Source organism: Chionomys nivalis, chromosome 16 (assembly GCF_950005125.1).
Source record: "Chionomys nivalis chromosome 16, mChiNiv1.1, whole genome shotgun sequence".
Lineage (NCBI taxonomy): Eukaryota > Metazoa > Chordata > Mammalia > Rodentia > Cricetidae > Chionomys > Chionomys nivalis.
The window spans coordinates 25869955-25893176 of NC_080101.1; the positions used below are offsets into that span (position 1 = coordinate 25869955).

Sequence of the window (23222 nt, forward strand, 5' to 3'; positions counted from 1 at the left end):
GGTGTGGGTCTACAGTCTGAGCACCATTATGCTAGTTACTGTTTTACCAGCTTGACATGTGCTCAAGCCATCGGGGGCTCTCAACTGAGAAAATGCCTCCAAGTTGGCTGTGGTCAGTGTTTTGTCACAGCAACACAGAATCAAAGCAAGGCAAGTTCTGTGGCAAGATCGGAAGAGGAGACAGGAGAATCACCCATGAAACTTGAGGGTCAGCTACCCTGGAGTATGCAGAGCAGCAGCAGCAGCATGAGAGACCCGTCTCCACAAGGTGGAAGGAGAGAAGTGACTCCCCAAAGTTGTCCTTTGTCCTCCACTCACACATCATGGCACGTGGGCCCACATCTCTGACCAGCAAATTAATTAACAAGAACAAGAACAAAGTGAAGAGGTCTACTTTCTTGTTGGTATCCTGGCCTCAACTAAATAAGCACTTATACATTCATTTAATGATTATCTTAATTAAGCAAATCAATACATCCCAGTCAGGCCTCTTAGCTTTAATATGCTCAAATAACACATGTGAAAAGTGCTGGACTTCCTTCTTTACTCCCCAGATTAGTGTGATGATCATCAAGAGGACTACACATTTATTTAAGTAAACTAACCAATTATAATATATAATTTTATTACATTTATTTATTTATTGTGTGGTGTGTAAATCATAATATTTCCTTCTACCATGTAGGAACAGGGGATTGAACTCAGGCTGCCAGGCTTGGGACAACTACTTCTACTCACTGCCCATCTCACCAGCTCAGAGATGACTTGATTTTTAAAACAAGCTTTTTCCTTCCTCAGCATTTGGGTTCTTATACATCCAAACTGTTTTGCAGCAACAACAATGATGACTGAAACAAGAAAAAATAATCCAGAGAGGGAGAAGTTACTATATTTTCATCTCCCAAACCCTTGCTAAGTCATAACATTTTAAGCTGTATTCATTTTTTATTATTTTGTCATCATCATTAAGCCAGTCTTAATGTCAGTAGTTTGCATTCTTTTCAAGTAAATTAACAGGAAAATTAGTTTTTTCTTGATCACTTGAATTGTAAAGGCTCCCTGAACTTGATCTTATCTTTTCTTGAATTTGTTCTCTTTTAAGTCATTTAAGTTGACATAGTACATATATATATATTTCACCACAAGGTTACTGATTAAGACTCTTTATCAAATCTGGCAGTTGACAGGCCCAAATTAAAGGGCTGCAAAATAGCTGTAGCATTCACTTAAAACATACATATCGAAATGATTTTATTTTTATTTTTTTTAATTAATTTATTTAATTATTAAAGATTTCTGCCTCTTCCCCGCCACCACCTCCCATTCCCTCCCCCTCCCCCAATCAAGTCTTCCTTCCTCCTCAGCCCAAAGAGCAAGCAGGTTTCTCTGCCCTGTGGGAGGTCCAAGGACCACCCACCTCCATCCAGGTCTATTAAGGTGAGCATCCAATGATTTTAAACAACACTAGGAAAATTACTAGGTCAACTTTGTTACCACTCAAACTTAGAATGTCCTAGCAGGTATGCTTGTGTGCAAGATTTGACAACTCTGACTCATTTAACTGGAGGCTGGGTACATAGGATCCGTCATCCCCAACTCATTCATTAATTCATTATCCAAAATCCTATTGAGCTCCAGCAGTGCAGCACTGTCCTAGACACCAGACTTACAATGACAGACATTCTGAAAATAGACATGGAGCTTACGTTCAAAGTAGAGGAGAGAAAAGTGAATTCAGTATTAGATCTAAGTGTTATGGAGAAAAAATAGGAAAGGAGGCAGGGAGTTGAAGGTGTAGAGATATGCTGCTTTAACCAGGGTGTGTGTACAAAAAGGAGACATTTGGGTAAACGTAATAAAGATGAGGAAGTGGACTCTTGTGGGGAACTAGTGGAAGAGTAACTGAGGGTGGGTACAGAGAAAAGTTTATTTGGTCTTTCAAGGAAATCGTCTAAATAAAGTAAGCAACAGGGATTACTACAGGAAACCAACAGTTAAGAAGTCAAGAGCATACATGGCCCATGTGCAGACTGCATGAGATACAAAGACATACTTGAGAATTTTGAAGTAATCTGGGACACGTTTAAAAAGGATTACTCTAAGATACGATTGGTGGTACATGCCTAGAATCCCAGTACTCAGGAGGCAGAAGAATATGCTGGCACACACGGCTAGCTGCCTACCTTGTGAGACCTTCCCATCTCTTCCTCCCCCTCCCATACACCAAAGAGCAAAAAACAAGTAAACAAAAATGATTAGCTGTCTACTGAAAACAGAAATCAAATGGGCAAAGCAGGAACTATTTATAATAGTACAGAGTTAATATTCATAGATGATGCCAGGATAGGAACAAGTATGACGAGAGTGGTTGAGACTCTGGACTTACGGCGAACTGTTCCTTTACACTGGTGCTAAAACAGTGCTGACTGGGACGTAATACTGTCATCCTTCAAGATCAGAACAGACAGAGCGAGAAAGAAAAATTCAGAATAGCTAAAGTTTCTCAAATACAATTTTGTATCTCTCTGAGTCTATATAGTGAGAAGACCCCATTACAAAAAAACAAAAGAATCAAAGAGTTGTTGAAGTCAGGTAGAGGACAAACATTAGCAATTACAGCATTCAGGAAGCTGGGAAGAGGACTAGGAATTTGAGGCCAGCCTGATACATACAAGAGTACTCTGATTTAAAAGTTATTGAGAAGAGGACAGTCTCTGGCAGTTTCAGGATGGGAGAATTTTCATACTCAATATTCGTGTGTGTCATTTGAAGGACAATAACCAATGGTGCAGGCTGACTTACATTTTGGACCGTATCTCTATCCTTCACATTGTAAAACTGGAATTTTACTTATGTGGTTTTTGCACTGTTGGTAACTAATGAAGGATTTAAAATATAGCAAGAGTTTGATCATGACTCATCAGTTTTTTTATTATGAATTTTGTTTGCATTTATGTATCTGGTTCTGGCAAAACAGATGTTCAAGTATAAACATAGGAAGAAAAAGTTAAACTTTGTTGATCTACTTAAATTTTTAAAAATATTTACTTATTCAGTGTGTATGTGTGTGAGTGCATGCTGTGGAGTGGACATCAGAGGACAACCTGGGAGAGTCTGTTCTCTTTTTCTATTATATGGGGTCTGGGGATCCAACTTAGGTAACCATGTTTGGGAGGAAAGTGCTTTTACCCACTGATTTATTTTTTTTAACTTGTAAAACGTTCAATTATCAATAAGGTTTCAGAAGTCTTCTGAGAAAGGGTGAAAAAATGGGTAAGAAGATGGAACTGGCAAGAAGGGTGGAAGCCACTAGAGGCTAAGAGTTTGAACTGAAGGGTTCCTCACAGAGGGAAGTGGAAGGCTTGCAAAGAGCCCCAGCAGAGGAGGAAGAAATGGATACTATCAGTTCTGAAGGTCATGTAGGGAAGGGATGTGGTGCAGTAGTTAAGAGTAATTTGACCGACATTTATGAGTTGGCCTAGCCTCCTGACACAAGTCTGCAACTTTAGCCCTGAGAAGACAATGAGAACCAACCTAAAACAACAAGGGTTGGCACCCAAGTGAGTGTGAAAATGACTTAGCAATGATTGACTCTTAAATACAAAATAAACATCTGTTGTTACTCTGTAGAAATGTATGCAGCTGACAGCTAAAATGACAGGCCCTTAGTGACACATCCTTCACAAGAGTAAACTGAGTGTAGGAGATACATATTCCCTATCAAAGCTGGATCGACATCATCATTAGCTTTTCTGGACTCTAATGTGATTAGAATTGATCTATTCCCTCCATACACATTTAAAACAGGAGGTGAGCAAGGTCCTTGCATCGTTCTATGCTGCAAATAACTGAAACGTCTTCTAAATTACTTGTACTTTCTTATTATTTTTTTTTAAAAAAGTACTTTTTTGAGAAAGGGTTTTGCAGGCCTCAAAATTATAGAATTTTATATAATTAAATAAAATAGAATTATAGGCCACACTACAATGCCTGGGTTACTTTTTAAATATACAAAAGACCCAATAAAATGGCATATTTAAAGTCCTGGGAGGACTAGCATTATTTTACCACTAGTAAAAATCACCATCAAGAATATCAAGCCAGGTTTCACATGCACAACTGTATAAAATGTGTAAGTGCACATCTATTTTCATTTAAACATACACGAATTCATATGCAAAATTTCCATGTTATATTATGTATCTCTTGAAAGTTAATCTTTATTTAGTAAGTAAATAAAGATACTAGCATGGGCTCGAAACTGCTGCTGGTGTCCCTCCCGATGGATTCTTTAGTAGGACTATGCCTGACATTTAAAGCACCGCTTTGCATGGCAAGTGGTTAGTAGGCTGTGACAATTGAGTTTAAGGAACAATAAACGTTCTAGTGTGGCAGCACACACTTTTTTTGTTTTATTTTTCATTTTATGTGCATTGGTGTTTCGCCTGCATGTGTGTCTATGTGCGGGTGTTGGATCTCCAGGAATTGGGAGTTACAGACAATTGTGAGTAGCCATGTAGATGCTGGAAATTGAACCCTGGTCCCCTAGAAGAGCAGCCAGTGCTCTTAACAGTGAGTCATCTCTTCAGCCAGTGGCACACACTTTTAATCCAAACACTTGGGAGGCAGAGACAGGTGGCTCTCACAGTTTGAGGCCAACCTGGTCTACAGATTGAGTTTCAGGAGAAAATCTGTGTCAAACAAACAAAAACAACCATTCTTTCAAGAAGATTGGTGATGGCTATAATTGGTATAAGTGGTATACTGTCCAAAGTCTCGACAGAGATTAATTACATTAAGGATACTTACGTCAGCATAGTGGCCTGTCATATCACATCGGCCACATCGTTTTCTCCAGGGAGATTTTTCAAGACATCTGTGCATGGAAGGCATGGGCAAAGAGCAGTCTGAACAGAAACGGGCTGGACAGGCATGCTGGAAGTGTCCTCTCTCCGAGCAGAGGCAACAAGGCCGGACTTTCTATGTGGCAGACAAACACAAACTTTCTTTAGTATCAGTTCCAAATGGTAGAACATTGGTTACTCCTTTCCTATATAATTCCATTTCTAACTCAGAATCCAGTGGAGGTCCAACCTTGAGCAGAATTGTAAATCAGACAAATGTCTGGACTCAGAGCTCGAACACAGCTATCAGTATGTTGCTGCCCCAAAGCCTTAGGTCTGGATATATGCCCAGCTGGCACCTACTTAGCATATCTATCTTACAGAGGAATAGTCAGAGCAGAAATATCTCAGAAAACAGAATGAGGACATCTAGAAACTAAGCCATGGGAGGAACAGAGAAAGAAGCAGAAGTAAGCCTGCAAAGACTTGTTTAGGAAAGGTACTAGGTAAGGAAGGAATGTGTGTACCGGGTTACTACTACATGCCACAATATCTGAGAGTTCCAGTTCTGTGGTGCTCCAAAGGTAGATGCACTTGTTTTGCATGATTTGTGTTAGTACACACTTAAAAAGAAAACAGTGAGAATTATCCCACACAATGAAATATGTTGCTTAAAGAGGAGATGGCTTTGAAAGGAAAGGGAATCACTGTGCTCAGTCTTCTAGGCACAGGATAGGAAGTGATTTGCACACAGTCACACACCTCATAAGAGGGAAGCTGAAAGAGATCCCAGGGTTTCCAGATGCTGCACTTATTGCTCACCCCTGTGCCAGACTCATGAGCCACCTGTAATCCAACACACTTGAACAAGAGCTGAGTCTGAGTCATAGGTTTCTAAGCCAAACAGTCCCATCTTAACAAGAAAGAAGCATCATGCATTTCACGTACTTGTGGTAAGGGGCAGTTTTTTGACAAATGGCCACGTTTATCACAATTTCTACATGTGACATTTTTGTCGGCTGAATAGTATCGGTTGGTCCATCTTCCAGATGATCTGCTATTGCCTATCTTGGCCTAAGAGTAGGAGTAAAAAAAAAAAAAAATCAAGAATTAAAATTACTTCAGTCAGTTTAAGGAAACCTACCTATTCTTCCTCTTAAAACTATTAACAAGTAAGAATTGTATTTTAGGTTAGTTTGATTACTTTGGTAAGACACAAGAACTGACAGACACCTGTGTCCAACCTAACTCCTGGATGTGGACTCAACCCTGTAAAGGTGGGGACAAGGATAGTCCTATTTCTTTTACACTTGCCCACATGACTCCCTCCCATTTATTATTCTCCACTTTGGGGGTCAGGTCTAGCAGGAATACTGCTATGCTTCACTTAGTTGTTGCTAACTTCTATATCTAAACATATATCATTTATTGGTGAATGAGAAACTTGCTTAAAATTTTAGGTAGGGAATGGTATTTTTATGATTTTGTGCTTTAAAACTTCTTTTTTTTTGTTTTGTTTTTAAATATTTATTTATTTATTATGTGTACAGCATTCCTTCTATGTGTGCCCGCAAGCCAGAAGGGGGCGCCAGGTCTCATTATAGATGGCTGTGAGCCACCATGTGGTTGCTGGGAATGGAACTCAGGACTTCTGGAAGAGCAGTCAGTGCTCTTAACCACTGAGCCATCTCTCCAGCCCCTTTAAAACTTAAAAACCAAAAACTACCAACTTTTATAACTTTTCTTTTGAAAAGCTCAGGGCTACTTCTTTTGCCTATAAAACTAATACTTTCTAAGAGTATGAGATAATATTTTTCCACTATAGTCCTTGTACATTCTGCTACAGTGACCCAATTCTAGCTGTCTTATATTCTAGTTAAATTCTATTATCTATGAAAGAACACGAGCAAAACACATCATATGGAATACCTAAAGAGGAATATGCAAATCCCAACCATGCACTTATTTTGTTTGGCAGAATTCTATCTTTAAAGCCAGGCATGGTAGTTCATGACTATAATCCCAATACTTGGGAGGCCGGGGCAGGAGGATCTCGAGTTTGAGGCCAGCCTAGGCTATGTAGGAAACCCTGTCTCAAAAAAAGAAAAATACATACATAAATAAATTCCATTTTTGAAAAAGCTTCAGTTTTTACTTGTTATTCTCTTGAACTGGTTGACAGTTATCTCCAATCTACAGATATCTTAAAACTTGACATCAAGTTGAAAACAACTTTTTAAAAGTTTATTTTTAAGTATTTGCTACAATAAGGCTAATAATTGACACAAGCACCTGCCACATTCTAAATATAGCCTGACCATTTCCTTATACTGAAGAAACAGTTATTTCCGCTGTTGAGCTTAGTAGTAGCAGCCATAGGGGCTAAAACGAATCATCATGGCAAAGAAGAAACAAGCAGAAGGGTATCAAATGATTATAGCTACTCATCAGCTGACAAAAATCAAAGCTGAGTTAAATTTCTGGCAAGTTAAATTGTACTAAATCATACACATACTAAAATAATCAAACTTTCTCTTCTAAATTATAGGGACCATGTTTTTTTAAAAAGCTTATTACTTAAAAAAAAGCGTATTAATTTTCCAAAAATCACTGTATTAAAACAAATGGAAATCTATAGATCAAAGGACAATATTAAACTATTGTTCAGAATTTTTAAAAAACTGGTTTTACCTCGATGTCTTTGTCAATGATGAACCATTTTGCATCACCTTCTCCTATAAAACAAACAAACAAAAAAATGTTACTTACTCTTAGTGCCTAAAACCATACAGAAACATAACATAACGGTTCTTCAACTTGTTAGTGCTCAAACTGGAACTTAAAGGTACAACGGAAAAATGCTAAATATCTTAAATTCTTATGCAAGTCTAAAATGTTAATTTTCAGACTTATTTTATTTTTTAAAAATTGTGTGTCTGTGCATGAGTGTGGGTACCCATGGAGGCCAGAAGAGGGTGTCAGAACATCTTGGACCAGGAGTTATAGGTGGTTATGAGCCTCCCCATATGGGTTCTGGGAAATGAACTCTGGTCCTCTGCAAGGGCAACACATGCTCGTAACTGCTGAGCCGTCTCTCTAGACATAAAATGTTACATTATTATTTTTGTGGTGACAGGGATTGAACTCAGGACTTTGTGCCTGCCACACAAGCACTCTACCACTAGAGATACATGTGAGCCTTCACAAGTCAGGTGTGTCTATATGTGCACCGGCACATGTGAGGAGACATCCATAGGGGAGAAGAGGATGTTGGGTGTACTATTCTCCAGCGCTCCACCTTACTCACATGAGACAGTGGCTCTCACTGAACCTGGAGCTTGTGTCTTTTAACTAGTCTGGCAGCAAACTCTGTCACTGCTTACCACAATGCTGAGGTGATGGGTACATGTGTGCTCATGCCCACTTTACACATGGGTGCTGAGGATTTGCACTCAGGTCCTAATGCCAATGCACTCAGCAATCTCACCCAACTGAGCCATCTACTCTGCACTTTACTTAAAAGCTATGTGACTCTCATTAGTTGACCACTCCATGCCTCATCCATAGTTTCTGTCTGTGAAATGGGATAATAGTATCTATAGTATTTGCTCTGCCTACCCACAATCTTCTGTAGGATCAAATGAGACCTGTAGAAAATGCTTTGTATACCAAGCTCTATACAAATACAAAAGATAGGCAAAGGGCCCAAATACCCAACAGCAGATGCTGGAAGAAACTCATTTCAATTTCTTTACCTGACCATGCAGAGTGTCTCAATGAACCTACCACCCTCTTTAGGTTTCGAGACCCCAAACACTAGGATATTGTAAAAACTTTTTTTTTGTGAACAAGCCCCAGAATCTTGTCTTAACCTTTTAGACTTGGCTTTCTGTGAGTTGGCATATAAACTCTGGCCACTATCTCCATCTATACTCTCGTAAACAAACACCTTCACTTGTTTCTCCATCTTGCTGGCCTCCACTTTAACATTTTAAAAACACTAGACCTTGAAAACTAGTTCACTTCCTAGGTTAGGAATTTTGCATGTCATTTACAACATAAAAAAGAGTGACATAGAGGAGAAAAACAAGAGGTCAAATATCAAGAAACTTCTGGGTGGGATAATCTATGCAGAAGGTAGAGGAAGGATTGTCGAAACACATCCTACATAAATGAGCTTAGGCTAACCACAGCCACACAGTAAAACTATCTCAAAACAAAAACCAAAAACCAAACACAAACTTCCAAATACCCATAAACCACTAAGCATTAACCTAAAATACAGCTGTAAGACTGGGGGAGGACAGAATTTTTCTGGGTCAGCTATTTTCTTTTCTTTGCATTGGCCTTTTACAAACCTGCAAATGCTTCTTCCTATTCCTTTAGTCCCTCTCCGGACAAGGAAGGGACCTATGACTAATGCAGAAGCCAAGGAGGTGTCAACAAAGGACTAAAAGCCAAGTTATGATTTCCTCCCCCATCCAACCTTACTACTTTCACCTATCTTAAAAACACAAATCAAGCTTGACTCGCTTCTCTGAAAAGGATTTTGAAGAGAAATGCAGTAATCTACATGTTTTCAGGCCTACCAGGGGCAAGTGTCTAGGAACATATTTTAAAATAAAATACCTGTACTAAGAAAATCATGAGGCTGCTTTACAAAAAGGCCAATCCATAGGAAAGCAGAGATGCTGTACTGCTGCTGATTTTCTTTGTGGAGTTTGGAGGCTGCATACATGTACTGAGAGTGAGAATATATTAAATAGCAGCGGCTTCATTCCTTCATCCCACCATATTATTATTCTTTCATTCAAAAGATACAGGCAAGGAACAGGTGGACTGCAATTTTCAGAGCTGCTCTGTGTATCACCAACATTTATCATTAAAATTTAATGACTCCCTGTAATTACTTAAGTTATAAAACTCGTTAATTTTTTTCTTTTGGGTGTGAACGCATGTGTATAGGCATCATCTTGTGTCTTTGACAGCTCTCCACAGTACTTTTTTAAACACCAGGTTTCCCACTGAACCGAGGGCCCCCAATTTGACTAGAGTAGTTCACCACGGAGACTCTGGGATCTGCCCATCTCCATTCCCCAGTGCAGGGACTGGAGATGTATTTGTGCCCAGGTTCTCGCATGGGTCCTTATGCTTGGACAGCAAGAACTCTGCTGACTAAACCATTCTCCCAACTTCACAAAGCTGATTTAATTTTGTTCTTAAAAAATGCAAGGCTGGGGATAGTGGGGAATGCTATTAATCCTAACACTTGGAAAGCAAAAGCTGGCAGATCTTTGTGAATTTCAGGGCAGCCACAGCTACATTTCAAGCCTCAAACAAAACAAACAAACAAACAAAAACAACAAAAAATGAAATGCAGGTATATATATATATATATATATATATATATATATATATCTCCTTGACTTTCATTCTTTTCAAGACTGTTTTGGCTATCCTAGGCCCTTTATTTTGGGTATAAATTTTAGAATAAACATGCAAATTTCTATAAAACATTTGCTGGAATTTTGATTGACACTGTGTTGAATCTACAGAACAGGTCATATCAAGGGTCCTTATAAATGAATAGATCTCTTAGTTTACTTTAAGTTTTCATGGTAAAGTTTTTCCAATTTTTGATTATAAGTTTATAAAATATAACTGACTTTATACATTCATATTACATTGTGTAAATCTGTTGCAATCACTTAAGTTTTAAAAGCTTGTGTTGTATGCTTCTGCCAATTTTTAACATACACATCCCACCACCTGTAAGTATAGTTTTACTTCCTTCTTTAAATTTTTATTCATTTATACACACATGTATGCACACACATCTCTAGTGAAGGTCAGAGGTCAACTTGTGAAAGCTGGTTGTCTCCTTCCATCATGTGGCCCAGGTTGTGGATGTAGCCCAGGATGACTTCCACACTACCCCTTTTCGTTCATTCCTATCAAGCTCAAATCTTACCTCTACAACCTACCTGTTCTGATTATCCTTATGTCTGAGGCCCTCAAAGTCAATATAAATAGATAGATATTTAATGCCTTTTCTTACTTTTCTTTGGTGACTCACTTTTCTCGTTCTGGTCTCATCTTCCTTTGTGGTCTCTTCCCCCAATTCAGTATCTTGTCTGCTCTATGTTTGCCTTCTTTCTCCCAATGTATGCCAATCTGCCCATAATGGAAACTAGGAAATCTGTCCTTGCAAGACAGGCTGTTTCTTTAGCTCCTTATGCAATCTAAATCTCTATGGGTAAATCTCTACAGGTAACTCAAGTTCCTAACATTCAAAGTTCTTTCTTCCTCGCTACTGATGACTCTGCGGTGGAGTGCTTGCCAAGGTACTCAGCACCAGGCTTAATTAACTTCAGTACTGTAAACTAAAAAAAACAATCAGACATATAAAACTACAGTTTTCGTTTTCTCCTGATATCATCAACCCCAACAACTTGTGCCATAGTCTGTTTTCCAGATAGAAACCCTTAAATCTTATCTCTTAGCTGGCATAAGACTGCTCATCAGATCCTAAGTTGTCTGTCTCAAATAGCTTTAATGCTATTACTTTAGCTCTGGACCACTGAATTTCTGACACACATTATTAAAATAACTTCACTTCATTCTCTCAAATTCCATCCTATTCCACTGTTGTTGGACTAAAACAGAAATGCGAACACATTCTTCCTGGAAGGTCCCTTGCTGCCATGGCAAGTGGTAGAACACAGCATCACACGACACTGCCCATGATTTAGTCCTTCCTTTTTCTGGCCCCACTGCTTTAGTTATACTCATTAATTTCCCTATCCTATGATACTCTGCAGGTATGCTTACACATGTATTCTCCACAACACCTGAAGACACCCCACATTTGGGTATCCAGTATTTGGATCAATAACTGCCATCTGTTACTAATCCAATTAGAGAAGATCACTCACAACTGTGTAACATTCTGGACTTAAACTGTGGTGTTTCTCTTTGTAGCTTCCAAACATCAAAGTATGACTACCGAGTTATCAGGGGGTACTGATGTTCACTTAATAAATCAACTAAAGGGGCTGGTGAGATGACTCAGTGGTTAAGAGTGTGTGTTACTCTTCTGGATTCCTGCGGCATCTGCACTCACACATGCACATGCTCACATGTACACATAACTAAAAGCAAAAAATAAGTCTCTAAAAAAATTAGTCAGTATGTAAACTAAGTAACATTTCTACCTCCACTGATTTCCCTTTAGTCTTTTCTCCCTCAATGGCAGCATAAAAGCACATTACCTGCATCTTTTAGGTTACTGGGCATTTAACAGCCCTGTATTAAGAGTTACAGTAATAAGTAAGAACCTAAAAAAAAAATTGAAATCACTATTATTGAATAATGAATACCCTGACAGGCCTAGGATCTACATAAAATGTAAGATAATGGTGCATTTATAGATAATTGCTATAATTTATTTGTCATATCCTTTCCTGAGCCTAACTCTACTATACCAGATCCCCCCTGGGATCTTCTCACTTTTAATAAGCAACAGAAACAGCCACAAGTGAACTTGCGATTCCCAACTTCATCAGCAGCATCTGTTACTGCAACGGAAACTTTTGAGAAACACACAATGCCACATTAAAATCCCTAAGGGTTCAGCCATTTTATTCACTTGCATTCTTCTCAAACTACAGAAGCGTGTGCTTTCTCTTTCTCTTGTTTTTCCCTCATATTTACGGTTTTTCATTTTAACATCAGGCAGAAAACTAATTTAGTCATTTTAATTTTGTGCTACATAACTGGTAATAGCATAAATAAAACAAATTTTAACACAAGAATTTATAAGAAAGAAAAATGTTCATCTTATTTTTAATCATATTAAAATTACCAGAAACAGCTTATATTTAAAATTATGTGTAAAAGATAAATGAGGATTTGACTTTTCTTTTTTTAGAGATAGGGGAAGAAGAAGAAAGAGGAAATAAGTGCAGGTGCTTAGCTTGGGGCTATGAAGAGTTCTTGCAAAGTTTATCAGTTATATAAAAGTCTATTGCCAGAGGGAAAGGATATAAGAACAGTTATCACATACCCTCCAATTCTTATGTCCCAAGATTTCATCAGTGAGCTTCCAGGCTAAGTGATTCTTATTTAGAAATTCAAGCTGGGCGTGGTGACTCAGGCCTGTAATCCTCAACTACACAGTTTGAAAGCAGCCCTATACTCTAGTGGGGGAGGAAAACAATACACAACAAAGGTAATATATAAATGATGCATGCGATGGGGTCATGAGTGCTTTGGAAAAAGAACAGTACAGCATGCAGTAGAAATTAAGCATGCTGGGTATGGATTACAATTTTATGTAGAATAGAGAGTTAGGTTTCATGGCATTCAAGCAAAACTTATGGAAGATAAGAGAATCAAGACATGTACTCATGGACAAAAGCATTCCAAGCAGTAGCAAGTGCCATGGCCAAGTGTTTACAAAATAGCAGTGCCCAGTGTGGCTACAGCAGAGTAAATGTAGGGGAGCAGGGGAAAGTCAAGGAAGTATAGGAGTACACACTTATGAAGAGCCTTATAGGCAGTATATAGATTTAGGCCTTTATTCTTTATTTCAATGTGCCCACAATAATCAACGCTTACATAAGCTGAGATTGCCAGAAAGTAAGCAAAAGGTATGATGTTAAAATTATTTAAAACTGTGTTCAAAAGAGAACTGTAAAATGTTTTATATAAGTGTACAACATGTCAACGAAAATATGCACAGACCTAAAGAACAAGCCTTTTCAAATCCCCACTAATAGACCCTCTCCCAGGTAGAAAGTCAAAATTGAAACGGGACACAATACATAGAAACACAAGTTGCACTGGGCAGTGGTGGCTCATGCTTTTAATTCCAGCACTTAGGAGGCAGAGGCAGGTGGATCTCTGTGAGTTTGAGGCAACCTTTGTCTATAAAATGAGTTCCAGGACACTTAGAGTTGTTACACAGGGAAATCTTGTCTCAAAAAAAAAAAAAAAAAAAAAAAAACCAAAACCAAACCAAAATACAAGTTGCTGACATTCACTGCTACAAGATTATCTTTTTAATCACATAGTACATTCAAGTACTAATGTGAACACAATGCTACCTTTAAAGTAGAACTGTACCGGGTGTGGATCTGAACGGTGTGTCAGGTGCAATGCCAGTCTTCTACTGAGATAACTCTGACAGGTTTGGTAAAGTCAAAGCCTCACAATTGCAGCTGTGGCTCTTCAGGGTGAGTCGTCACATCAGCTTGCGTGGGGCAGAGACAAGTTCCATCTACTCTCTTACGCCTCTTATCACTTGATTAGTGTCCAGCAGGGGTTCCACAAATACTATTTATTAATTTTTGGAGAACCAAATGACTTCTAAAATCTTGTCAATTTAATTAAAAATTTTATTTTACATATTTATTAATTTTGTCGGGGGGGCATACATATGTGGGTATAGGTCCAAGGGTAACTTGTAGGAGTTGGTTCCCTCTCTCCATGTGAATCCTGGGCCTGTCAGTAGGTGCCTTCACCTGTTGAGTCATGCAGCTGGTCCTGTACTGATCTCTACAGATCTTCCAGGGCACTGGCTACTCTTACATGAGTAGCAATGACAACTGTGTGCTCAGTTTATAACTTGCTAAAATATGAGAGTAAATACAATTTCTCCTTTGAATAGCACTCAAAAAGAGCAATGTAGCCCTTTCTGGAATACAGGAAATAGACAGATCTACTACTACCAGCCTTTTCCTTACAGTGCTATAGCCTACTGACAATCACACCAAAATGTAAAACAAAAAGTACAAAAAAAAGAAAAGATCACAAAACAGAGTAAGAGAAACTATTTTTAAGTGTCTCAGAATAAAAGAGGGGCAAGATTATTGTGCAAAGAAACAACAGCTTTTTCAAAACATATTGAATGATTGTATACTAAACATTCTCTCTCGAGATTTTCTCTTCCTATCTGTGAGCATGAAATCTAGCACCACATAATCTCTAAGATGAATCCTCCCAAACCAATTTAAGAAGTATCCTCTTCCCCAAAGTCCCCAGACAAAAACCAATCAACCACTCCAGGTTGAGATAATTTTTTCTATTAATTTAAGTGTCTTTAAGTTCCCATTCACACCAGATGGCACATGTAAGAAAAATCTGACAACAGAACCTTCAAATTACAAAGAAAATATTTTGAATTATATTTTAATTTTGTGCATAGAAATACATGTGAAATATTTGTCAGATATTCAGTTCATGCCCCCTGGGAACACATACTAACTTCCACTTCAGAAAAGACAATGTCTATTTATAATCCGTTTGCAGCATGCACTATTGAGGCCAACTAGGCAGGGTTTAAAGCTGTTTTTTTTCAACAAGGCTCACAAGTCCTGACGTTAAATACACATGAATTAAGGATGTTTAATCCAACTTAAGATACCATCTTTTCATATTTAAAGCAGTTTTCACTAAACAGGAGAAATACAAAATACATGAGCTACCCCCGAAAATAAAGTTTCTACAGGCTAATATAAACATTTTTTAAAAAATTACTTAGACTCACATTGTGTTTACTCTCATTTCTTATATGTACATTTTTATATTGTTAAAAGCAAAATATTTCGTGGAACAGAACACTGCACAAATGAAAACCCTGTTTGTCATGCACTTAGAAATATTTAACAAAGCCATGCTGATATATATAAAACTAGGGCTAACACAAGAAAGTATAAAGTATGGTATTGGTGCGTGTAAACACAGCACTAGTGCGCACACACGGAGAATAAACAGTTAAACAGCTTCTACCTGTTTTGTGTACTCCCTTTCAGATATTGTCCCCAGAGCTTTGGCCTCTGTTGCTGTCTAACTTGAATTCACAAAACTCAATGGCTCATGGTTTTCAAAGCTTAGGGCAACGTTAGCAGAACAAAGTCGCTTTCTCTCTCTCTCTCCCTCTCTTTTTGGTGGGTACAAGTATGGGGACCACAGGAACAGTTAAATTCATGGCATGGCTGGTCTACCACACAGTCGGGGGAATTCTTTAAATAGAGCCTGTCACTCTCTTGGCCCATCAATGGGATTTCCTCCCCGAACTGCTGATTCGTTCAGGTACACAACAGAGGAAATTTCAGTTAACCTTTGTTTCACCCCAGGGAAAAATCTGTCTGAAAGTATAAAATGAATAGATTAAAAAAAAAAAAATAAGCTGCTCAGCCCCACGGCTGTTCTCTTAGTGCTCACTGCAGCTTAAGTTAAACAGCAAAAAGGGACAGCGGAGTGTTGCATTCCCAATGGAAATTCAAGCATAATACAGGGTATCCAGTAGACCAGATTTTATTTTGATGACTAAACCAAACTAACTGTCCTTCCTGCTAAATAAATTTGAAATCCTCCTTCTGATAATCTTGTGAATCAGATTTTTCTTGTATCACTAAGTCACTAAACTGTTATAATGTGAGTGTCTCTAACCAAAAACTGTATCCTCAATCTTCTTAGAGAGAGACAGAGACAGAGAGACAGAGACAGACTGACTCTTAGGAATATTTTCAAATATAGCTAACTTGTTAAATTTGAGCAGTAACAGGGTGCCAGACAAGAAAAAGGAATCAAATAAATGAGAATCCTGTTGAACTCTCTCCTATTATCCCTTTCAAAATAAAAAAATCCAAGGGAGGAGGGATATGTGGAGTCCCTGTTCTGAAGTAGCAGGAGTTCCCTGAGAGGCTGATGTTGCTCTACAGATGTGAGAAATCATGGGATGAAGGGTGAACACAGAGAAAACATAAGTTAAACTGCTTTTCCACGAGACTAAGATAATTTATATTATATACAATTAAAAACATGAGTATAAATGTTGAGATATGGTGGGTGCATATACATTGAATACCTACTTTGACCAAATTATTCCTGAACACAGTGAGATAGAAAAGCTATGGTGCTGCCAATATCTTTTATATATTTAACATACTGTAATTACAATACATTAACTGTAAGCTATTGGGGGCAGCTCTCTAAATAAAAAACAAGACCAATGTCATTTTTGTAACAATAACAAAAATAGGATTCAAGACATTTTTGCTTAAATTTTCTCATCTGTATATGAACATTTTCTATTTTTAGTCGACATGCTTTACATTCATGGAATAACATAATAACTTTATGTCCACCTACAATGTGAATGGCTGAGTCAGAGTAATTAGTTTCTTGAGGTTAGGAACCTCAAACCCCACCCAGTTATATGAGACTGACTGTTGGAATCTGTTACCTCATTCTGCTACAGAACACTATTCCATGAATCTATATTTTGGTACTAGTTATTCAACCTCTGTCAATCCAGCTTTATCCTTCCTGGCTGCTGTTTCACTTACTCCTAAGGCAGACTTCTTTAGCTTGTACCTATGAGAAAACTCACAAAATTTGCCATTCTGTGCTAGGCTTATTTCACATAACACAATGGCCTGCATTTCCACCCATGTTGCTGCAAATGACCAGATTTCAATCTTTGTGGCCAAATAATATTCTATAGTGTATATAGGACACATTTTCTTTATCCATTCAGCTGTCAATGTACATCTCATTGGTTTCCTTTGTCAATAAGGAGTGCTACAACAGAGCACAGCTACCAGTCTGACTACACACACACACACACACACACACACACACACACTATTACTCGACGATATCTCCAAGTAATAAAATTGTCAGATTATACTGTTAGCTTTTTTAATATGGAAAAGAACTATATAATTATATACTATAATCATCAATGACATTTCCATTCCCATCTGAGATTGTGCACAAACCCAGAATTCTATATTACCTCTATATGTGCCCAATTATGTAACCAAGTAAGTCAGAGTAAGAGTGTGGCCCTACAGGAAGCTATATAAACTATAATTAGGGAAATTGCATCATTAAGTAAACTGAAAACAAATGTGCAACCAGTACACACTAAAGCACGTAGCACAGCAAGGCAGCATTATCAGATGAGTGTGACTGCATAGAAGGAAAACATAGTGTCAGAGTTTACACTGGCACACACACAGTTATCTAAGGCAAAGAGGTGTCAAAGAAGAGTTCTGGATTATATAAACAAGAGCAGAAGATGCATGGGAATCCAAGCAGAAGTACTGTACAAATAGACCTCTTCAGTCATGTACAAGAAATACACATTGTCAAGAATGAGTGTAACTATCTATGCTTATGTCCTAAACTAAGGGTAGCTCCATGCTACACCTCCTAGGTTAAAATACAACCACTACTATATTTTCTAAGCGGACGATGAATGAAATACCCTTTTTCCTTTCCTTTCTTCCTTTAAAGATACTGAGTTATATATGGCTCTTTAGCTTCAAGATCTACTTTGGATTTTCCTGCTTTAAGACCCAAAGAAAGTTACATCGAGTGTTTTTTGGTGATTCTAAGTGTATCTATTTTTAACAGTTAAAGTGTGATGAGTGAATTTAACATACTAAAAGTTTTATAGCATCTGTTCAGAAAAGATTATATACTATACAAGTTATTCCAGTTACACAAAATCATTTTTCCCCAGTGTCATTTCAACTGACAAGAGTTCTACTCTACTCTCCTGAGGTAGTTTATAGCAAGCTTGCTTTCAGCTTATTTTCAATTTTTATTCTCTTCAACAGTAGTTATATGTTTCTCTTTCATTTCTGCCCATTTTCTTCTCCGGTTTTTCAGGGTAGCAGAGAAACATTAGTGACTCCTCTGACTCTTCATAGAAGGCTAAACACTTTGGTAGCGTCCAGGACCCCTTACTTCTCCAAGTGCCTCTGAAACTACTCAGATTTGGAGTTATGGGCTATGGTCACAGTGACAGCAGCAAGGCTGGTGACAGAGACACTGACTGGTGGGCACTTTAATTTTCTAAGGAACCTCTAGCCCCCATGATGGCTATATGCTAGTTTACAACAACACTAGCGTTTGTAACCACTCTTGGTCTTTATGTTAGATGCAATGATTTTCTAAATAACAAGTCAAAAGTGAAGGCAACAAAAGTAACAGCATACAAATGAAACTATCACAAACTAAGAGGCTTCTGCTTAGGAAAAAAGATAAACAAGTAGACACAAACAGCCAAATAAGAAAAGTATTTGCAAATTATTCATCTAGATTATTCTTCTAGACTAATACCCAGAATACATAATGAACTCCACAACTCAACAGCAAAACAACAGATAACATGACTTCATGTCACTAATGATGAGGGAAATGCAAATCAAAATGATAAGGGAATGCCAGCTCATCCCGTTAGAATAGCTATTATAAAAAGCCAAGGGTTCTATTTTTCTTCTTTTTGTCAGTGTTGGGGATTGAACCAGTGCTCTAGCATGGATCATACCTCTAGCGTAGATACAAAGGTAACTTTTAAAATTTTCTTTTGGGGGCAAAAATGAAATAAAACACTATTTGCTACCAACCAGGGAAGTGCTCAGTTTCGATGCACTAAGTGCATTCATAACTGTCATGCAACTGAGACGGAAAAGAGAGCGGAATACAGGAATGGAAAGTAGTCCCTAGTTGCACTGCTTGCTATATACGAATAAGTTCCACATAACCAACAGACTGACAAATACTCTATAAAGCCTGTTACAGAAAGACAATAACCCCCCTTTGAGAGACAACCTGAACCAGAGTGTTAAACAGCTAACGTGGCCCAGTGAGATGGCTCAATGAGTGAAGGTACTTGCCACCAAGTCTGACCTCAGGGCCTGCATGATCGAAGAAGAGTCTTCTTCCTTTCATTCCATGGATGCATGCTACTACCACATCACACATGTATGCAAGTGCACACGTTTGTGCATGCATATACAACACACCCTCATAAACAGGTAATGTGTCATTCCAAGATGAAATGCACGTGATATCTGAGCTTAAGTTTGACTCTTCTCTACAAAACTGAACAATGGCCCTCATAAACCACCTTACAGTTTCATTTTCAGAAGGATTCTCTCCTTAAAAGAAATAAGTCATGTTGGGCAAAGGTGGTGCACGCCTTTAATCCCAGCACCTGGGAGGCAGAGGCAGGCAGATTTCTGTGAGTTCGTAGGCCAGTCCTGATCTACAGACAGAGTGCCAGGACAGGCTCCAAAGCTACACAGGGAAATCCTGTCTCAACAAACAAACAAACAAACAAACAAAATGAAAGAAATAAGCCAGTTCATTTTACTTAAAGTACTAAACTTATTTATCTTTGAACTTGGCTATAAATTATATACTTTAAACAGTCTAACTTCAAAATCATATAAATCTGTATTACAAAGACACTTAAGCTTGATTCTCTCAAGAAGCCCATCCACATTCCTTTAGTGCGTACTTTTACTTGATATATGGCAATTTTGCTTCATTCTGACTTATACCAAGAGTGTTTCCTGAATCCTAGCTTCACCTGAGCATTCTTTGGAAATAACTCTTTAAGCCACATACTGGGCAGTTGTGTCTTCTATTATCAATGATAACCATCAATGCCATTCATCTCTACAACTTTCATCTTGAAAATCTGAAATTCTGTACTTAATAGTAGGAGAGCTTAGAAAGTATGTATTCTTTTCTGCTGACCAGGCCTAAGGGTCCTGACAGTGAAGATGGTGTTGGTAACATCATTCTTTACACAGAAGGGAAGTGAGATGTTTCTGCCATAGCAGGTCAACCCGACTTAGGGAAAGAAGATGCCTTCAGGTTGGAATTTATTAAATATGTACCTGCTGAAGGTAGTGCTCATAGCATTTCCTTCCCTTAGTACTTCTTAGTACTCAAAAGCATTCTCAGGATTGGGTGTGTAGCTCAGGGGCAGAGTGATTGTCTAGCATGTGTAGGACCCTGTGTTTGGTTTTCAGCAACACAAAACAAACAAAACACTTTATATTGTAAAAGAGCATGCCAAATAGTGAGAATTAAGCATGCTATTAAAAAATTAGACTAACTAAACACAATTATCTGTGGCGAAGGACGTACTTACAGATACCTGGGAAGTATTTTCTGTTCATTTCCTAAAAATTTCCTTTTTGTACAAGCTAGGTATTATATACAAAGGAGACACAGTTGTATAAAAATTTTAAAGAATCTATTGTTCTTCTTAGAAACACAAAAATAACATCTGTTCTATTTGTATTGTGATTTATAATGGGAAAGCTTCTGAAATGAACAAATTAACAACACCTGTGAAGGATTGGGTTTGATCCCAGCACCACAGAAACAAAAACACCAAAAATTCCCCACAAATATGATGGGAAAAAAAACACACAATAAAAAGTATATAAGTTAGAACTGATATGAACTCACAGATGTAAGCAAAGATTTCATACTAAGACTGAACAAATGCTAATTTAATGATATGTAAGCCATGACGTTCTAGTAGTTCAGAAGATCAAACTGTAAGAAGTAATGTGAACTGAAAACAGCTTCCAACGACATGCCCAGGACAAGGCTGTTGGGGGAGGGCCCGCTCGTTCATCCCGGCTGCCAGAACCAAAACAACCACACAGAAACTACATTAATTAAAACACTGCTTGGCCCATTAGCTCTAGCTTCTTATTGGCTAACTCTTACATCTTAATTTAGCCCATTTCTATTAATCTGTGTATCACCACGAGGTCGTGGCCTACCAGCAAAGTTTCTGCGCATCTATCTCCAGCGGCAGATCATGGCATCTCTCTACTCTGCCTTCTTCCTCCCAGAATTCAGTTCCATCCCCCCCCCACACACACACCCCAATGGAGGACACTGGCATAAAGAGAGCACAAGAAAGGAGCTGCAGTACTACTCAGAAAGAGTCACAAAGAACATTTATCCTAATACTGGGTTCAGTCATAAATATGAAATGCTGACTCCAAATAAGACACAACTTAAAGATGTTACAAATTAAAAGCTAATAACCTGTGCCTTTTAAAATATGGATTAAGACAAAATGGGAAAATGGACGTAAGACGAAGGACAGTTGTTTCTTTCATTCAATTTTTATGTAACAATAAATGGTGGAAACAAGACAGTGGTGGAGGCACCTTACTAAGCGCCAATGACATTTCATCTGAACACAGACAACTGCTGGCATTTCATCACTTTGCACTTTCTTTGTAAAACACTAGTACTTGTTGTTTTAGAAATTATACTGTTTCTTCTTTTTCTTTTAAAAATTTCTTTTTTGAGACAGGGTCTCTCTCTCTCTAGCCCTGACTATCCTGTTAAACCAAGGCAGCCTTAAACTCAGCAACCCACTAGTCTCTGCCTCCTTAGTGCTGGGATAAAAACATGCACCACCAGACTAGACCATCTTTTAAAAAGTCTAAGACAATCTTTATTTGACAGATTCTTGAATGTAGAATTCTGGGTTGAGCCGGGCGATGGTGGCGCACGCCTTTAATCCCAGCACTCGGGAGGCAGAGGCAGGCGGATCTCTGTGAGTTCGAGACCAGCCTGTTCTACAAGAGCTAGTTCCAGGACAGGCTCCAAAACCACAGAGAAACCCTGTCTCGAAAAACCAAAAAAAAAAAAAAAAAAGAATTCTGGGTTGACAGTTCCTTTCAGTCAGACCCCCTATTTTCCCCCTTTCTAAAGAACTTTGAGAATCCCCTGCATTCTATCTTATAAGGCTCACACCATGTTTTCCTGCTGTGTTTTGGTGCTAGAACATTTATATGTAATAAATTTTGCACAATTATTGTCAAATGAATGAATAATGAAAAAGGGAAAAATTAAAAATCAACAAATACCAGAAAGTTCCAAAGAGGTGGAGAAAGGAGGTGCTTTGGACTAGAGAGTTTAGTCATTTCTCATCCTAAGAAACCTCGCTTTCTTCTTGGAGGCAAAGAGATCTACCCTGGGTTTAGACTGTGATGCATTATGTATAGGGTTCAGAATTGCTCTAAACAACCACTTTTCATGTCCTGGATACTCTAGTCATGATTTTTATTATTCGAGAATCCCATATTGACTAAGATTTCTTTTCATCAGAGAAAATTTTACAATTTATTTCTCTGGGCAAATTAATTATGGTTTACTATTTTAGGCCACTTTCTAAATTCCTAGGATAATTATATGAGATTCTAATTTCCAAAACATTCATTTGCAAATAGCTCATGAATACTACCCAATTTCCCAAAAGGCAGTATGAAAATGAGCACCCTAAATGATGGGGGAGGCAATTAACATCTACTGAGGGATTGCTAGGTGAATGGCTCTATAGCAAGTGCTTTCTCTTGCCTAATCTTCTCAATTACTCCATGACATGGATATTATTACTATCTATTTACAGATAAGTAAAGAGAAGCTCAAAAGCTGGCCAAGGTCACACAGTAGGGTAAGTATGAAACATGAAAATACTCAAACCTTTTTCAAAGACAGAAATCAGTACACTTCTCACCTTGTATTTTAATT

At 38.1% G+C, this 23222-nt stretch overlaps 1 protein-coding gene across 2 annotated transcripts in view; it reads right to left on the minus strand.

Annotated features, from left to right (window-relative positions):
* The window catches only part of Zcchc7 (zinc finger CCHC-type containing 7), a 161507-nt gene that overhangs the window by 34915 nt on the left and 103370 nt on the right, over positions 1 to 23222 (minus strand). For both annotated transcript variants that reach the window (XM_057790991.1, XM_057790990.1), the window contains exons 3-5: positions 7536 to 7579; positions 5793 to 5918; positions 4810 to 4980 (exon numbers count right to left, since the gene is read on the minus strand). In XM_057790991.1, the coding sequence (XP_057646974.1) occupies positions 4810 to 4980; positions 5793 to 5918; positions 7536 to 7579 (341 nt within the window). The remainder of the gene's footprint in view (positions 1 to 4809; positions 4981 to 5792; positions 5919 to 7535; positions 7580 to 23222) is intronic.